Source organism: Lagopus muta, chromosome 18, assembly GCF_023343835.1.
Source record: "Lagopus muta isolate bLagMut1 chromosome 18, bLagMut1 primary, whole genome shotgun sequence".
Taxonomy (NCBI): Eukaryota; Metazoa; Chordata; class Aves; order Galliformes; family Phasianidae; genus Lagopus; species Lagopus muta.
In genome coordinates, this window is record NC_064450.1 from 4,223,368 (window position 1) to 4,240,925 (window position 17,558).

Here is a 17,558-nt window from a genome sequence, read left to right on the forward strand (position 1 = left end):
TCTTCCCTAAATATACTGAAGGAAACAGCTGACATCAATCATCTCAGGTATTTTTAGACCATGCAGCAGAATAAACACCACAAGATGATTCTTAGAGATCACATTCTGACTCCAAATGCACTTTTAAAACATATCTTTGGTAATATTCCCATCACTGAAACTTTCATCACCATCTGTGAACTGAAAAGAGCCGCTGGGACGTGTGGGAGGGAAGCCTGCAGCCCCTCATGTAGCATTACCCTGAGAAGGTGACAGCAGCTGCCCCACTGCAGCTCTACTCTGGGAGACGCTGGATGAAAGGCTGGTTTTGTGTCCTGGAGGTACAGCAAGGTACCTCCTGAGTAAAGCAAACTGTTCTACACAAGGATTTGAGAACTTCCAGGTAAAAGAATAAGGTGACATTTCCTGCAGAAATGTTCCTGCATATCTAATTGTTAAAAAAAACATCAATGCTTGTGAATTGATTGCTCAGCTTTACAGATGCGTTCTGCAATACATCACAAAAGCATTGGTCATTCAGTGGGAGAATTTGAGTGTCTGCAGAACTAGGATACAGGTAAAATAATTTGGGGAGAGAAAGAAAAAACTAATTCTGTAGTGGATGACAGTGAAATTAGGCCATTACACATTCAGATGTGGCTCAGAACAAAACTGTTCAATACATTGATCTCGATTTCCTTCCATTTCTAACACAGGATTTTTAAGACACACACCACACTCAGCTGATTAAAGCAAGGAAAAAGCCTTTCAGTCTCAGCATTTTCTCTTCCTGTATTTCATGTTCAGTTTGAGGACTGGTGATTTATTAGTAGCTTCCTCCGTCGGAATCTCTTCAGCTTGATCCTTCCACCTTCTTGCATCACTTGTCAATAAACGTGCCTGTGCTCTTCCTTATAGGTGTGGGAAACTGAGATCAAATGCTGCTGTAGTCAGAGCCACGGGCAAGCAATGCTGCTGCCTTCCACTCCACTGCAAAGAAGGTGATTGTCCCAAAGAAACCAACAACCACCATGATCAGGAGCTGCCACTGCAGAAGGAAGTAGTTGCTGTAGAAAAATGCAACGGCTGCACAGATGGACTGATGGGGAAAGAAAAAGTGAAAGATTTTAAGTGGAGATATCCTCCAGCACTGCTGCACAAGGTTACAGAGCTGGCAATACACACAGCTCAACATGCATCTTTAAGCATGCTTCTTTCGAAGAGACAGCAATCAAATTATACCACAGCATATGTCCCCAGATGATATACAACAGATTTAGTTTGTACTTATTTAAATAGAGTTCACAGCAGAAAATGAACACATTTGAAAAGCATTTGAAGCATGGCAAGCACGGTTCTCCTCTATTCCAAAGCATTGTGTCTGGAAACAACGCAGCCAAGGCTTTAGGACAAAATCCAGAAAACCTATTTTCAGTTTTACAGCATCACAAACTATTTTCTACCAAAATACAGCTAGAAACTCGGACAACCACTCCTGCTCACTTGCAGCGTATCCTTTTTAAGGGTAAAAGTTTCATTAAAGCTGCACAAAGAGCATTCCCACACTTGTACATTCAGAAGGTTACGGGATGTAATACCTGAACAAACTTAAAGATGGCAAAGGCAGGAGCACTGTCTTCAGAATACAGGAATCCTAAAATGCTGAGCAGCTGGGTATTGAAGCAGCTGTCTCCCAGGCCCAACAGAAAGCTGCAGAATATGGCCACCTCTTTGCTGAAGGAAAAATGCAATCAAATGTAAGAATCACTCATTCAAGCAGCTCACACAGCTACTGACTAATGCATGAACCTATGAACTACTTTTGACAACCTTGGAAATGGAGAATGGAAGAAAGTTACCAAACTTTAAATTTCATTGGAAAAGAAGTGGGAACACTTGGCTGGCAAAAAGAATAGCTTCATCAGATTTTAATTCCTTGAATGCTAAGGCTTCTGTCAGTATTACCAACAGTCAATTCTACACTGAATTAGAACTGCTAAAATCTCATTTCAATGCCTGGAGTCAAAAAGCCCACACAGCAGTGATCAAAAGCCAAGACAGACATACAGTGAATTCAACAAAACGGCAGGAACATGAGCAAAAGACCAATTCACTCAGAAAAACACTCCTATCAAAAACATACAGGCCCACATACAGGCACAAATGCTAATCACTGCAGGTGAGCAGCTGTGCCTGCACAAACTGACCACGTTACTTTCACACAAATTAGCACAAATACACCCCAAAAACAGCTTGCACTGATAAGAATGCTCCCTATGTTCCTCCCCTAACTAACAGACTTTGGGCTTTGACAAGGAGCATTCAAACACAGAGTGTAAAGCTGGTGTTCTATGCTACAGTAAGAATGAGTCCAACTTCCTGACAGCCAGCACAAGAGTTGTTGGTCACAACTGTAAGAGTTATGTTCTCAAACAGTACAATTGCTACCAAATATTCTCGTGCTTTTTATTCTTACACCATTTAAGCCCCTAAATTGAGTATGCACAAAAAAGCTGTTTCAATGAGTCTTCTATGAGAAGTACAAGCTGTTTTATATGCACCTTGAGTTATAACAGCCAGAGTGAAGAGCTTACACACCTTGGAATCATATAAGCAATATCATCTGTTCCTTCCATAGGAGCAACAGGGGCATTGCTTGGCATGTTGACAAAAATTAAATAAAAGGCAATGAAGTGGACAACGATGCCTAGCATCACAATGGGGTTCCTGCCAAAGCGATTCTTCTTGCTCAGTAAACCAAAGATTCCTCCACCTGTAGGGATGGAAAAGATGGGAGACTTACATCAGAAACAAAGATAGAAAGAACGGGATTGAATTCCAAGTAATGAAAATTAAAAATAGACTGAAAATATAGGTTGTAAAACCCCTGTGTTTAACATCTGAAGCACTGACAGACACGAAAGCAGCCCCAAAGTGTCTGCCAGCTCTGCCACACCAGCTCTCCTGGTGACAGAAGCTCTGGGTTGCCAGAGGTGTCCAAGACCTGCAGGCACATTTCTCAGGTGGATGCTGATGAAGGCACTTCATCTTTTCACAAGGTATCGTGCCAGGACTTCTGTTTCCTCCTCACAACACTATGGAGGGATGATGTCCTGCCTAGCTTTGTTGATTGCAAAAACGTGTGCCTCTCTACGAATGCAAGTTGCTCATCAGCAAATATTTCCTTTTGACTCACCTAAAATTTCCCCAACACCAATAAAAATCCCAGAGAGACCAATGAGGCTTTTCTCTTCTCTGCCAAACCTATTCACAGCACCGATGCATGTTCCATACACTCCAGAAAAGAACGTTAACTCCAACCCTTTGAAGGAAAGCACAAGACACAAGATTGACAAATGAGGGCTTTCTTCATAGGCTTTGCAATAGTTTTTATCTAATGTTTTTCCCTAAAGTAACTTTCAAATACATATTTTAAAGAGGTAGATGTAACAGAAACAAACAAGAGGAGGTTTAAGCTATGCAATCATACTTTTCTATGCTAGCTCATGGGAGCAATATAAAAAAAAGTCACATAATTAGCATCAGATGCACTAAGGCTCAGTACTGCTGCTGTTGACACAACCCCTACAAACAGTTTGTATTTCTGCCTCTCCAAGAACTTTGGAATTTCATTCAAACAAGAACCTCTGTGTGAAACAGCACTTAGTAACTGAGGAAATGAAACTATTTCACTTTATGTCTTTTCTTTTTTTCCAGATTATAGTATTTCTGAGAAAGACCCCTGCACCCCCAAATCCCAAACAAGGGGAGTTTAAGCTCAACTGCTCCTTTCCCACAGCTGCAAAATGAAAGCAGAGCAAGAACAACAACTTGTCAGAAATCTTTCTTTCTACTGCTGATACTGAAAGGTGACACATTTAAGTCCAAAATAAGGAAGCATTAGTCTCAAAATCACAGTGTCTTCACAGCAATTATATTTACAAGAACCCAAGAGTTATGCTTAAAGAAAAACAGAAAATAGAACTCTCATTCCCCTCCTCTGTCTTTTGCTATGGCAAAAACACAGCACGCCACACGTTGGTCTACCAGCAGCAGGCTGTGTAATGCTGCATGCGACCTGCAGAGCCTCACAAAGGAACGAGCTCTCAACAGCCCGATTAACCAAACCGCACCTTTGGAAGTAAAAGCCTGCGCCAGCCCTACGAACTTCCCGTTTCCCCGCGAAGTGGCAATACCGACCAGCAGCCACCAGATGGCAGCACGCAGCGCTTTCAAGCTGGACTGATTCTTTTCTACAAAACCTTCCGTACCAACCTCAGATTTCATCACACAACACCCCGTGCCCTTGCCTGGTTATCTTGTTTCACACTCCTGTTGCACTGAACATCTACAAGGAATTCAAGTTAGTTCATTTGGCTTAACTATAAAAACCAAAGCCAAATAGGTAGGAAAAAAAAAACAAAAATCCTTCAAGATCTTGAACCTTTTAACAGTCTTTTTGTGGAATAACTGCTTTAATATATGGTACAAATAAATGCACTTCTATTCTACAGCTCATACTTCGCTCTAACAGTGGCAGATCAAGTTCAAACTGAAGTTGGTGAAGAGAGTTCCTGCCACAGTAATACCAACAGCACCTGAAATATTCAAGTACTGTTTGCAGAGACACACAGGTCACCACTCTGCTCTGTGGTCTCTGTTTAAAACTCCAAACGATGCCCAGCAGTGCTGCACAATCACACTGTGCTTGCCTCATACCTGTGTAGGCTGTTGTAACACTGAGGAGCAGAATCTCTTTCGTGAAGCTCAGCTTTATAGATCTCTCTGGAAAGACACAAAGGAGATTAATGTGACTTCCACTAACACTACTAAGAGCACCTGCCCTTTCTTTGCTCTCTGCTTAAGCCAAAAATAAGTTATTTCAACTGTGACTTTCTTGCAATGAGAAAATTAGAGTGCTAAGCATACCGACCTTCATTTGCACTCAACAACAACGATTTGATCTCAAATCTTTTTGTAAGAAATGCAAGGAGGAAAATATTAAAGAGGGAGATGTGCAGTTTTCTACCAGCAGACAATTTATTCCTCGTTGTATTTCTGTACTCACTGCTCATGGCGATTAACTCCTATAAGCATATTTTGTCCATGAAGATCTCCATGATCTTAAAACAAGCAGACACTGACAGACCGTATCAAACTCAGTGGGAACTGATCAGTTCAGTTCAAAAACATTGATTTAAAGTGTTACCATCTGGTGACAAAAAGTAATATGCAGCTTCTCCTTTATACTGTTTTGTTGTTTTTTTTCCTTCTTTTTTTCTTTTTACTGCAGAAGACAATTTAACTTTCATTCACAAGCTTTCCCCAGGGGTGACCTGTTGTTTTTGAGCTTGTCTGCATAAGGAATGCATTGCAAAGCAGCTTGCATCTCAAACTCAAATTCCTCCTGCACTATACTAGCACAGAGGTGATGTCTGTTACACTTTCTTTGCTTGCAGACAGACTTTGGTTGTATGACACCATCATGGGAGAAGCACTCTAGAGTTCAGCCAGCCACCTCACACCAGCTGCACACCAACAGCAATCTGCCCACAACTTCAGCGTTTCCAAGCTGTTCCATTTGCAAACCTTGTTTACACTTGGCTCAAAGTCACAAATATTCACACAGAAAACTCAGCTCCTATCAGGTTCAAACCTCATCAGCCCCATATCCACACATGAACTGTCATCTCTAGTCTGAAAGTCATTGCCATTTGGCAGTCTCTTTTTCCCAAAGGCCAGATCTAAATTTCTGTTTTTCAAGTGCAATAATTGAAATGCATTCTTAACCTTATTTATCCACAACTTTTTGTTCTGAGTGATTTGTACATTTTCACGTATCAGCAGAACCATGGAAAGCTGGAAAGGATCTGTCAGGATTTTTTGAAGCAGCTTGTATGTTCAGCAGTACTTACTGAAGGCATCCACTGCTCTCATCAGCTTGTTTCGTGCAGACCTGGGTGCATAAATGACTTAGTCAAAAAAGAAAACCAATAACCACCTCATATCATTGCACTGAAGGCAGATGAGTTCATTCTTCAAGATGTCTGTACATTTTTTAGGCCTGTATTACGTACTGAAATATGCTAATGCATTGTTATTTGAGACTCTAAACTACTGACCACAAAATGCATCTGGCTTTCTGAGCAAGGGAACACCATTCAAAATTTAACCCAAGAGATTTCCTTCTGAGCAGGTTTAGAAATGGCTGGCAGAGCTTTTTCACCAGCACACACTTGGTGACATTTTTCTAACATTATGTTAATAAAACAAAAATATCTAAAATGATGCCTCAAGCAAAACTGCACTGTGTCTTACTGCCTTCCAGCTTACTCAGAAGTTGCACCTGAATATTTTGAGTATATATGACAAATATATCAGTATGAAAATATAACTTAGAAAAAGGATGGGAGTAATTTCTGCTCATTCCAGCCCTTAACCTGGACTGATTAGATAGACTACAAAAGCCAGATGCACATTTAACAATCAGTGGAGAAAAAGAGGTAAGTGGTATCTCTCCAAAGGCACTCACTCATTAATGGAAAAACTTGATGTGCATTACCTCACTCCATCCTTGAAAATGTCATATGCAGAACATTAATTGATTCTCACTTGTTCACATACAGACACTTTTCTATCAAATGTGTGCATTCTACAGGTTGTTCACAACATTCAGGCTTCCAGTTCAGAGGGGAAAGTGAAACTGACACTCCATTAAGAAGCAGGGACACATAAGTAAGTACATGTGACAATAAATCATTGTTGCAAGCGCTTACGAGCTGCCCCCGTGGATTTCATTAGCAGAATCTTCCTCCCCTGGAGCTTTTGTGTCCTCTTGTTTCCTAATCAGAAAGAACAGAACTGTGCCCACAAGACTGATAACAGTCAGGGCAATGAAGACAGTTCTGCGATCGCTCTCTGGAAAAACAAATTAAAGTCATAACAAGGCATGTAAAAGCAATTCAGACACAGTCAGCTTCCTTCAAAGAACTAATACAAGCATAATTCAGAGCAGTGTTTAAAATGCTTACTGATTTTCTACGTTACCTTGCATGTGGAACAAATGAACACAGTTACTGGTAAATTCCTACCTCATTTTCACAATGCCAATAAAACATTGGCATATTAAAGAGTGTTACTTGCATTTCCTGCCACAAAAGACTATGACCAAGGAGGAGCCAGTTATCAATGAAATGCATGAACTATTAGCAGGAAAAAAATCTATGTTTCAAGAGATGTATAATTCAGAATGGACATAGGAAGCTACCCCAAAAGCCTGCAGATACCCAAGAATTTGTTCTTTACCAGATATTAGCACTGTAACATCAGATTATTAGTTGTATACCAGAAGGGCCTTAACAGCACTGATACCTCAGTAACTGAGGCAGCATACAGTGTGCTACTAGAGGAAGGAACTGCTTCCCTCTGCACCAGCTCTGGTGCACCACCCAACTTGTCTGGCAAAGGAAAGTCTGCAATACCAAAGTTATTCCTATTTGCAAATTAGGCAGGGGAAAAAAAATGCTGAAACTGCTAACAGTTGTGATTGAACCAGTGAACAAACACAAAGACATTGCCTGTGCTTGTGTTTAATGGATGTTTGCTTAAAGGCAAACAGTAAATTGTTCTGTCCCAATTAAAAATAACCTGTGCATGATTATAGATCAAGAAGAAAACGTGCTTCATCTTGAGATGCCTATAATATAGGCAGTAAAAAGGAGGAACTGATTTTCAAGTGCTGTCTGAGCTTCTAATACTAACATCTAGCTTTCAAAAAAGTGTCTCCAGACATTTCAACAGCGTTTTCCATTTGAAAATGTAAGAAGTCACAACAGCAGAACTCCCTCATATTTAATGGCTGCATTCTGTGGTTAGCAATGGCAGTGAAACTTAGAAGGCACAGAACTTCAAGGCCCCCATGAGAGAACATGGGAGCTGACTTTCAAAAATTAACCTGTGCTGTGCTACCAAGCCAAGGCCTATGGAGAACTGAGACAGTGCATTTAGCAGAGAAACGAAGTGGAGCAGAGGCAGCACTCCTGAAGCCTGATGATTAGCATTTAGATGTCAGTGCCTTATTCCTGAGTGACTGTTAGAAATCTGTATAATTGTATATTATAATTATATAATTATAATAATATATTATAATCTGTAAATCTGTATAATCTGTACAATCTGGCATCTGTATAATTCTGTTACCATAGACAAGTAACACCCACCTGATATGTAAGTTTTTCCTTGCCAAGCAAAGTATATATACAGGTTTCCAAAAAACAAGCTGTAAGCAAGAACAACACAGGTGAACTTTTTGTGGTAGGATTAAGATCACAGCATGACAGTGACACAGCTCTGTGCAAAACCAGTACTGCACAATTGTGAAAGGATAAGAAAGCAGTCATTTCCCTTGCAAACTGTTTATTCTATAGAGAACTGCAAACACAGGAGAGTATTTTTCACCCTGATGTTCTTCTTAGGAATCAATGCAGAACAAGATAGTAACAAATGAACTTAGATGGCTATTTCTTCTCTGTCTCACTGTTTTTGGAAGGGTGTAGCTTAGAAAGATGATGTATCTATAGAGATGAATTTGCAGTACTCCCCTACACGAGTCGTGTGTCTCGTCTGAAATATTAGTTCAGCAATACTAAACTGGCTGTTAACAGGTTGGGGAAATTCTGTGTTTCTACATGCAGTTCCCTGAAATACATCAGCTCAGAAAGAATGGTGACTCAAAACAACCTTAGAGTGAAATTTCCTCATCTGAACTCAAACATTCTACTCGCTATAAAACACACAATTGCTTGAGTTTGTGGAAATCAGGACTTTGCTACACCAAGACATTAATTAATTCCAAAACATGGAACACGAGCAGCACAGCACTGTTTCACACTGCTGTTCCATTAATGCAGCACTCTGTCTCCACACAGCACCAGCAATGCCATTTAGAGCAAGCTCATCAGCCTACCACCGTGACTCATCCCCTGCATTATTTCTCAATACCCAGAAGCACTGTATTAGCAGCATAAGAGCTATCTGCCTTCAGGATACATCTGTGGCCCTACTATCAGGGAGTTTAATCTCTTTTCAGTCCTGCTGACATTATCCAACTCCAAATCCTCCAGCAGGAGGGAATTCTAAAAGTTTTTACACATCACATAAAAAAAGCAATTCACCCGTTCCAAATTAATCTTTTCTTAGTTTCAACACATTACCTGAGCTCTAGTACAGCAGTCCTTACTAACAGCTCCACATTCTGCTCAGCTGCCATCTTCCTGTTCTGTTAACCCATGAGTGAAATACTCCTCATTTTACTTCTCTCCAAACTGTCCCAGTCTTTTTATTCTCTCTTCAAATCAACAGCTCTGTTTTCATGCACGTTTCCATCATCTTTTCCTCCAGCAAAGATCCAGAGCAAATGGAGCCCCAACACTGAGGTTAAATGGGGCTCTCAGGCAGAGGTGAGACACAGACATGGTGAGGCCATTCAGGGTCACGAGATCTCATTAATCAGCTCATGATCCCAATGCAAAACAGCCCTCCAAGACCAAGATATTTGCTAAATGCTCCCTGAACTAACATGTATCTTTTTAGCATGTCAAGAGCAGGCACTTGCAATAGGAAGCTTTCATTCACTGTCTTATAATGCACAACAGCTTTAGAAGCTTTGCTCTAAACTCTCCACTTCATTGACTGCAAAATACCAGAAATACAGAAACAACAACAAAATCTGCTTACTCTCAAAAGACCTCAGGTAAGCAGAGATCTCTAGCAAAATACCCTCACCTCCACTGCCAACCCTGAAATGAGGTCTGGGAAGGGGTGGATCCAGGCTCCACCCCCTCTGCTCACTCAGGTGTTGCATACACCTAAGCTCCCCTGGGTTAGCCCTGCCTCCTCACCAGGTGCTCCATCACTGCTTCAAGCTGCATTTCCACTACTACAACTAAAAAGCTATTACTTAAAGCTTACCTGGACTGCAAGAGTGCCCAAAATACTCCGCTGTTCCTTCCAATGGTGTTTTCATCAGAATTTACAGTCAAGCAATTTCCCTGTGCCGTCCATAGCACTGAAATGTGCAAAAGATATTGGTCAGGAAATAAAAGTGCTTTGGAAGTATATTCAAATAGAGCAAAGAACAGTGAGCAGAATAAGAGCAATGCTTACCTGCAGCTGCAATGCCAATAAAAACAGAAGCAGTATAGAAACTCCACGTAGAAGGTTGGATAAAAACTGCAATGTATAAACTAGAATAGAAGAAATAGATCTGTTTATTGAACATAAAACAAAGTGGAATGTCCTTTTTAAGAAACAGCTATCTTACTTAGCTTCTCCTATGTCATCCACTGTCACCCAAGGTACCATGCAATACAGTTCAGGTTATGTAAAAAAAAAAAAGGTAAGCTTTTTGCTCCACCAAGAATGTAGAACTTTATTTATGTAGTCAACAACTTGAGACCACAACATGAACTCCAGTCAGCAAAATCTGAAAACTATGAGAAAACAAACACAATTTCCAGTAGGCTTGAAGTGCCCTGAAGTTACCTACTGCTACATGTAGCAGCTCAGCATGGTGTTTTCCTTAGCCAGTACAATTTTGTGTTTGATACTGCTCTTCCATGTGGAAAAAAAGAGATATTTCAAAGAAATTAAAAATAATACTTACCTATAAAATATGCCACTAATAAACATGGAGAGTTGAGGTCCTACTAGTGCAACCACTGAAGGTGAAATAAGGTTTGATGCTGAGAAAACTCCATAAATAACGGACATACTACATAAACAAACAACAAAGATAGTGAAGTACTAAATGCAGGTTACAAACCAGATTGTTTAAGACTCAGCTGATTCCAAAGTATCAAAATATACATAAGCAACTGCCTCATTTTTATATTCAAACATTTCCTTCCTTTCTGTTGTTAATTACCTTCAACCATTTTACTCCATACAGAAACACTCAAGTGTATCTTGCACTGCTGAATTGAGTCCCAAGCCATTGCAGGCCAGCATATCTTCTAATTTATGACAGGGTTTTGTCAAACTGCCTTAACAAGTTGCTCTATTTTCTGCCCAGTACTTCTAAAGCACAATGTACCAAAACCACTTTCATCTATTAGTGAGCTTTTCATCTTCTGTCAAATGCACCATAAAAATTGTATAGATATATTTTGTAGTAGCTGTAATTTTAGTTTATATTAAGACAGTAAACCTTTCAAAACAGCATCTGGGTTTTCTTATATGACAGATCAATTTGGTTTACAAAAGCTCCCTGATCATACTTGGTGAGTCTGGCCAAGTCAGTGCAATAAACATTCAGAGTGGTATTTGACAGCTGAAAACCTTGCTTCTCTTCTTGTCTTTCTGGTTGCTTCCTTCCCAACTATGTTGCAGTATTTCCAAGTTGATCCAAACAACCCATATACTACACCAAGGCACAGAAGCAGATGGGGCAAACAACCAAGGCCTTAGCAGTTTACTGTCTTTTTTACAAATCTCCACATTTTTTAAATGTACTAAGATAAAAAGCTGAGAATGTGATGCCTGAATGGTAGTTTTAGTTTTACAAAGAACATACACAAAACGATCACGTAGCTCAATTAGAAACAAGTAATTCAGATTAGGACTGAATGTGAGAGCCATGATTTAAACTGCTTTAAGTATGCCATTAAATCGTGAAGCCAGCAGAGCACTAGAATCTCTTGAGAGTATATATCTACCAGATGTAATTATAACTAACTTCACCCTGCAAGGAGCAAAGTAGTAAGAAAATGTGTGTGAGTTACCTTGTGTAGCCGCTGCCATGAAAATCTGTGCTGTTTAAATTTGTAATAACTGTTTGCTGTGAGGAGAAATCATGTGCAATATTGTTAGAACATCTTGAAGTCATTTGTAACAGATTGAAGTTGGTGCCAAACATCAAAAATTATCACTAATAGATTCTACATAAAGCATTAATTACAACTGACAATATCTCCACAATGAAGATGAAGGAGATAGCAGGCAGGGAAACATCTGTCTGAAGCAGTAATAAAGATTTGGGAATTACATCCTGATTTCACCACAGATCTTACAGTATTTCACAAAACTTCTGTTTCACAAAACATTTTTCTTAGGTACCTACACATTGCTATCTTCACCTAAACAGTGAGGGAGAGCAAGCTGAATATTCACTGTATTCTTAGTTTATGCAAACTTGGGCTTCAGCTGTACTTGAATTTCAGCTAAGAGTTTCCATCCTTTCAGTCTTTCCGTTAACAGCTTATTCCTTTTTTTTCCCCCTTGAATCAGCTTTAGTGATCATGAGACCATGTAATTAGCTGGATTGTCTGGCAGATCTGATTGAAAGTCACTTTTAATGACTTTAATGACAATACATTACATCACTGCACGATCACTAGGCCCAATTCAGTGAGGTGCTGCACATTCATTGCGTAGCAGAATTTAATCACTGCGCTGTATAATAATTCAACAACAATAACTGTTGTAAGCAATTACTTCTACAGTGTAGAGAAGGACATTTAGATGTTCAAACTCAGAAAGAATTCTTCTTAATGTGCAAGAACAGAGAAGCAAGATGTAGGTTGACATAAGACTGATATCAAAAGTAATATCAACAACTAAGTTAGAGAAGGTGACTTGGCAGTTCTAGCAGCTGTGTGAGCCTGACTGCTCGTCAGGTGTCAACCTCACACTCCCCTTCAATGTTCAGTTTGTTAAAACAGAAAGATAGGCAGCATTAGGAAAGAAACTCCAGCAGAAACTAGGTTTCTAGTTAACCCCTAGGTTAACTAGGGGTTAATAATAACATATTAGGCAGACATTTTGAAAGGGCTTATATACAAAAACAAACAGGAATGTAAAAGATACAATAAAAATCAATTGTTATATATGGAATGAAGCAAAACAGGCACTGAAGTTCTAACATTTGATAGGATTACTTAATTTTCCATTGTCTAAGCAATCAGACAGAGTTACATGCGTAACTATGATACCTTAAGGAAATAAACTGATTAAGCATCCTGTTAACCAACTTAATCTAGTTAACGCTAAACCAAAAGAAAGGAGACAAAATGTCAAAAGCTGCAAAGCACATTAAAAATCTCACTACAAACTCACACATCAGACAAAGCACAGAACTGTCACATAGCTGTGGAATGTTTTGATATGCACACCTACCGCAATATTTCCACATGTTTGGAAAGCAGTGAATATAAACATGAATGAGATTCCCAAAATAAGTACGTTGAAAAGTTTTTTTGAGTCAGGAGACATTTTGTGGGTTATTTTGCCAAGTTCTCAGCTTCAGTCTGGAAAAAAATCTATTTCCCTTTAAAAGTTTCCACTTAACTCCTGTTCAAAGAAATAAGAAGAAAAAAAAAAAAGAATAAACCACCACCAACAAAAAACCCTTAAAAAATGACGATTCCTGAGAGCTACTTGTTAGCTGCTAGGATTTGTTTAAATAACACAGCAAAGTCAGTACATTGGAAAAATAAGTGGATAGATACAAAAAGTAAAGATCAAAATTCTTTCTACCTTCTCCCATTAAGTTAAGAGAGCAGACAGCAGTATGTTACTTCTCCATGACATCTCATTCCACCCAGAGAAGCAGTTTTCCAAGCATCGAGATGGTTAATCAGCTGAGTTTCTTGCCATGGACTAGAATTCTGGTCAAAAGCCAGTAAATCACCTGACAAAGGAAAGATGAGATATTAACATACACAAGTCATTTCCATGCATGCTGGACAGGAAATAAGGAACATTTCACAATACAGATCAGCTGATCCTGCTTAGAAAGCCCTCGTGCACTATGGGAAATGCAGTTTTATCACTGTACCCTTTCTTCTTTATACTTGAAAGTGCAGACATCACCTTAGAATTGGAAACACTTATCTAAGAAAAATGTCTAGTTCATTGGATTCCTACATAGCAAAGGTCACTCTGGAGGGCAAATAATTCCTCAAAAGAGAAACTTCTCAGTATCACCAACACTGAAGTTCTGCTTGGTGCTTTTGCCTTATCTTAGTGACTCTGGAGAAGGAATGGTCTGTATAATATTCCACTACTTCCTCTCAAGAAACATTCACTTTTAGTAACGTTTCGCTCCTAATATCCTGCTTTACAGTGGTTTTCAGTAATACTTTCAAGATCAATTCATATTTTTGATTTGAAACCCTCTGTCAAACTGTCAGCAAAACTAACACAGGGTAACACACACCTGATACGGACGGAATGGCTGCTTGTCACTGTCAGTACCTTGTCTATATTCTGCATCTCCTGAGTCAGGAGTGGAGCATTCTGCTAATCCAGCGCCATGAACTGCCAGAGAAAGAGGAATGGATGAAAATTCAGAACTTAAGAAAACGGCAAGTCATAAAGTTTTATTCTTTACTTGTGGAAGAAAGTGAGCTTGACCATACAGAGGCTATTTTACAAAGACCAAACAGCAATATCAAGGTGTTGCTTTTAATGTCAGAGAAGCTCCCTTCCTATATTAAGTATTTAAAATTAGATTGAATTTTTAAATCTAATTTTTACTTTAAGGCATCGCTAAACAAACAGACCCTATGTTTCCCTGCCCACAGCCGTTGAGTCCCACTCATTGCTGTGTGGGGATCGTTCTGCTGACAGCAGCTTACACCAAAGGGATTGCCCTTCAGGCAACTGAGGGACACAGGGAACCACCTCAGTCATTTTAAAGAAATCACTGTAAAGATACGGACTTTAAATTCCTCATGAGTGAAAGCATTTCAGCAGAGGAATCAGAAAGCAATGAAGCCAAACTCTCTGAACAGGAAAAAAAAAAAAAAACAACAATAAAACGCCAATCAATACAGACATGAAAGCCAATCCCAGGTTATTTGATTTCCTAAATCTTTTCTATAGGAAACAACTTACTGCCTCTGGGTTTGTATCCAAATCATCACTTATTGAACTTGCTTTCTCAGCCTTTTTCTCCCCCCTTCATACTAAAACAGCTTTTTTCATTCCTATCCTTTAAAAACAGCTTACAGAACAGACAGGATAGAAACATTTACCACAGCTCAGAGGTAAGAATTAAGCACTGCGGCTGCGCCCAAGGCAGAGAAGCGCCCGCGCAGCGCCGCCGCAGCAGCACCGCCCCCCCCCCAGTATCCGCCATTTTAGGCCGCCTCCTCCCGCGCAGGGGCTTTTCCTTCACAACGATTTTCTTATTTTTTCCTTCACCCCGTAGGGTTTCCAGCTCATCCTTCCCCTCCACCACAACATTCACCACAACTCGACTTGTTTCTTTTTTCTTTTTTTTTTTTTTTTTCCCTTTATAACACATGTTCAAAATTTGCCTTTGCCGATTGCTTCCGGGTCACCGCAGATCCGCCTCAATTGTCACTTTTAAATGCGTACACGCCGTTAATTTCGACACCTACTTTCCCCGCTACTTGCCGGGCTGCCTCAGAGAACCGAGGTCACGAGTTTAAAAAAAAAAAAAAAAAAGTACTAAAAGCTGCTCGGTCGCTTCCGGTTTGCGTTCCACCACGCGCGCCAGCGGCGCTTTCACTTCCGGGGTAGCGGCGGCCATTTTGTGGCGTTAAGTAGGCGCGCGCGGGCGGCGCCCCGCTCATTTTCTCGCGGCCGCGGGCAGGGCGGTTGTCCTGGCGCTGCGTCTCCGTTGCGGCCTTAGGCCTCGTCCTTTTCTCAGAGCCCGAAGGTGGGTGCTTGCTCCTTCCCTCCCCGCCGAGGACCCTGCGGCTTTTCCCTATGCCCTGTAGCTCTCCTCCTTTCTGGACTCTGCGCGGCCGCCGCTCCGGCGCTCCTCCTCCCGTGTGAGGCGCTTCCCGCTCCGGGCCGCGCCGCCTCCAAATTCTCCTCCCTTCCCTCGGGTTTCTTCTCCTCAGCCGCCGCCGCCCCTCGGGGGGCTACAGCCCGCCATGAGCTACGGGCGCCCTCCGCCAGATGTGGAGGGCATGACGTCCCTCAAGGTGGACAACCTGACCTACCGGACGTCCCCGGACACTCTCCGGAGGGTTTTCGAGAAGTACGGCCGTGTGGGCGACGTCTACATCCCCCGGGACCGCTACACCAAGGAGAGCCGTGGCTTCGCTTTCGTCCGTTTCCACGACAAACGCGACGCCGAGGACGCGATGGACGCGATGGACGGGGCCGTGCTGGATGGCCGCGAGCTCCGCGTGCAAATGGCCCGTTACGGCCGCCCCCCGGACTCGCACCACAGCCGCCGCGGCCCTCCGCCCCGCCGCTACGGGAGCAGCGGTTACGGCCGCCGCAGCCGCAGGTGAGTGGCCGGAGGGGAGAAAAGGGCCGGGCTCCGCTCGCACGGCGCAGCCGCTCGGCACTTTTTCGCTTTCCGAAGGAGTTTCTGGATGGGGAGGGAGCCGCGGAAGCACGTGGGGTGCCCCGCAGCGGCTTTAGCCCCCGGCCACTCGCTCTGAACAATGGCGCCCTCTGAACGCTCATTTTCTCGCCCACGTGGGGCCGTTCCTCCCGCCCCGTCCCCGAGTAGTAGCAGTGCGGACCAGTAGCGCGGACCGTTGCGCAGCCTGCGTTCCATTCTAACGTTTTTTTTTCTTTCCTCCGGCTCCTCTCGTTGTAGCCCTAGGAGGCGCCGCCGCAGCCGATCGAGAAGCAGGAGCCGCTCTCGGTCCCGCAGCCGATCTCGTTACAGCCGCTCCAAATCTCGCTCTCGCACACGTTCCCGCTCCCGCTCCACCTCCAAGTCCAGATCAGCCAGGAGATCCAAGTCAAAGTCCTCGTCTGTCTCCAGATCTCGGTCCAGGTCGAGATCCCGGTCCAGATCTAGGAGCCCTCCACCAGCTTCAAAGAGGGAATCCAACTCCAGATCCAGGTCTAAGAGCCCTCCCAAGTCTCCGGAAGAGGAAGGAGCTGTGTCCTCCTAGGAGAATGGTAACGTACCTCGGGATCAGCACACCTTGCATGTTACTTTATTGTAGCACTTAAGTGGGGTGTTGGGTAGTTGGTAGTATTAATAGTTCGAACCGAGTGGATCCTAGTGGGGCACGTTGTTAGCTGTTTGTTGTTTTTCTTTTTCTTGAGCAGTGGTTTTTGGTTATTGGTTTAGGGAAATTAATACCAAAGTGCTTTCTGCACAGAAAATTTTCATGTTTTGTTGAGAGATTAATGGCTTGGTTTTGATAAAATATTGTATGAGACGCAACCTATGATGAAAATGACTATTTCTTACTGTATTTATCCAACATCTGCATTTTCCCCTTTAAAGCTGCGGTCTCCTGTTTGCTAAAAGAATATTGGCCAGTATTGCAGATTTTAACTGATTTGGCTGATCCTCCAGGGACCAGTTTCTGTGGGCGTGTATTGGAGCAGGTTTGTCTTTAAATGTTAAAGATACACTATCCTTTTATAATGGAATGGAAGATCGGTTCAGTGGCCTGTACTGACTGGAGGTAACTGTTGTAGCAAAGTGGCAAATTCCTTGCAATGAAAAAACGACGGAAACTAGTTTTTCCTCAAGTCATCAACTTGAAGAGGCTCCTAAGGATAACACTGGGTGGGGAAAGGATAGTGTGTCTTTAACCCATTCAAACTGTTTGGTCCTCTTTTTTAAAAGG

General features: G+C 41.9%; 2 protein-coding genes across 7 annotated transcripts in view; one reads left to right on the top strand and one right to left on the bottom strand.

Annotated features, from left to right (window-relative positions):
- Positions 1-258: 258 nt before the first annotated feature.
- MFSD11 (major facilitator superfamily domain containing 11) lies at positions 259-15,434 on the bottom strand. 3 transcript variants are annotated; one of them, XM_048964879.1, is made up of 16 exons: positions 15,384-15,434; positions 14,195-14,295; positions 13,513-13,666; positions 13,153-13,326; positions 11,760-11,815; positions 10,643-10,750; positions 10,144-10,223; positions 9,949-10,045; positions 8,199-8,257; positions 6,756-6,897; positions 5,895-5,935; positions 4,699-4,764; positions 3,176-3,301; positions 2,578-2,752; positions 1,578-1,713; positions 259-1,078 (listed from the first exon to the last, which is right to left on the bottom strand). In XM_048964879.1, the coding sequence occupies exons 4-16, from the start codon at positions 13,246-13,248 to the stop codon at positions 914-916; spliced, it is 1,347 nt and encodes a 448-aa protein (XP_048820836.1). In that variant the 5' UTR covers positions 13,249-13,326; positions 13,513-13,666; positions 14,195-14,295; positions 15,384-15,434; the 3' UTR covers positions 259-913. The 3 variants fall into 3 exon arrangements, with proteins under 3 accessions (XP_048820836.1, XP_048820834.1, XP_048820833.1); XM_048964877.1 differs by lacking the exon at positions 15,384-15,434 and adding an exon at positions 15,015-15,102; XM_048964876.1 differs by lacking the exon at positions 15,384-15,434 and adding an exon at positions 14,875-15,008.
- Positions 15,435-15,535: 101 nt separating this feature from the next.
- SRSF2 (serine and arginine rich splicing factor 2) overlaps positions 15,536-17,558 on the top strand; it is a 4,462-nt gene continuing 2,439 nt past the window's right edge. The window contains exons 1-4 of one of the 4 annotated variants that reach the window (XM_048964889.1): positions 15,536-15,664; positions 15,852-16,246; positions 16,565-16,875; positions 17,210-17,558. The exon at positions 17,210-17,558 is cut by the window's right edge and continues 2,439 nt beyond it. In XM_048964889.1, coding sequence (XP_048820846.1) covers positions 15,885-16,246; positions 16,565-16,868 — 666 coding nt within the window. In that variant the 5' untranslated portion in view covers positions 15,536-15,664; positions 15,852-15,884 and the 3' untranslated portion in view covers positions 16,869-16,875; positions 17,210-17,558. Of the gene's footprint in view, positions 16,247-16,564; positions 16,876-17,209 lie in introns of all 4 variants that reach the window. The other 3 variants (XR_007380421.1, XR_007380420.1, XM_048964890.1) reach the window with 3 other exon arrangements.

Excerpts from the sequence above, each read along its gene's own strand:
- MFSD11 (XM_048964879.1), bottom strand. The coding sequence starts at position 13,248 with ATGTCTCCTGACTCAAAAAAACTTTTCAACGTACTTATTTTGGGAATC. Across the intron at positions 10,224-10,642 it reads ATTAGTGGCATATTTTATAG|TTTATACATTGCAGTTTTTA; the intron begins GTAAGTATTATT and ends CTTCTATTCTAG. Across the intron at positions 4,765-5,894 it reads GAGAGCAGTGGATGCCTTCA|AGAGATCTATAAAGCTGAGC; the intron begins GTAAGTACTGCT and ends GTGTCTTTCCAG.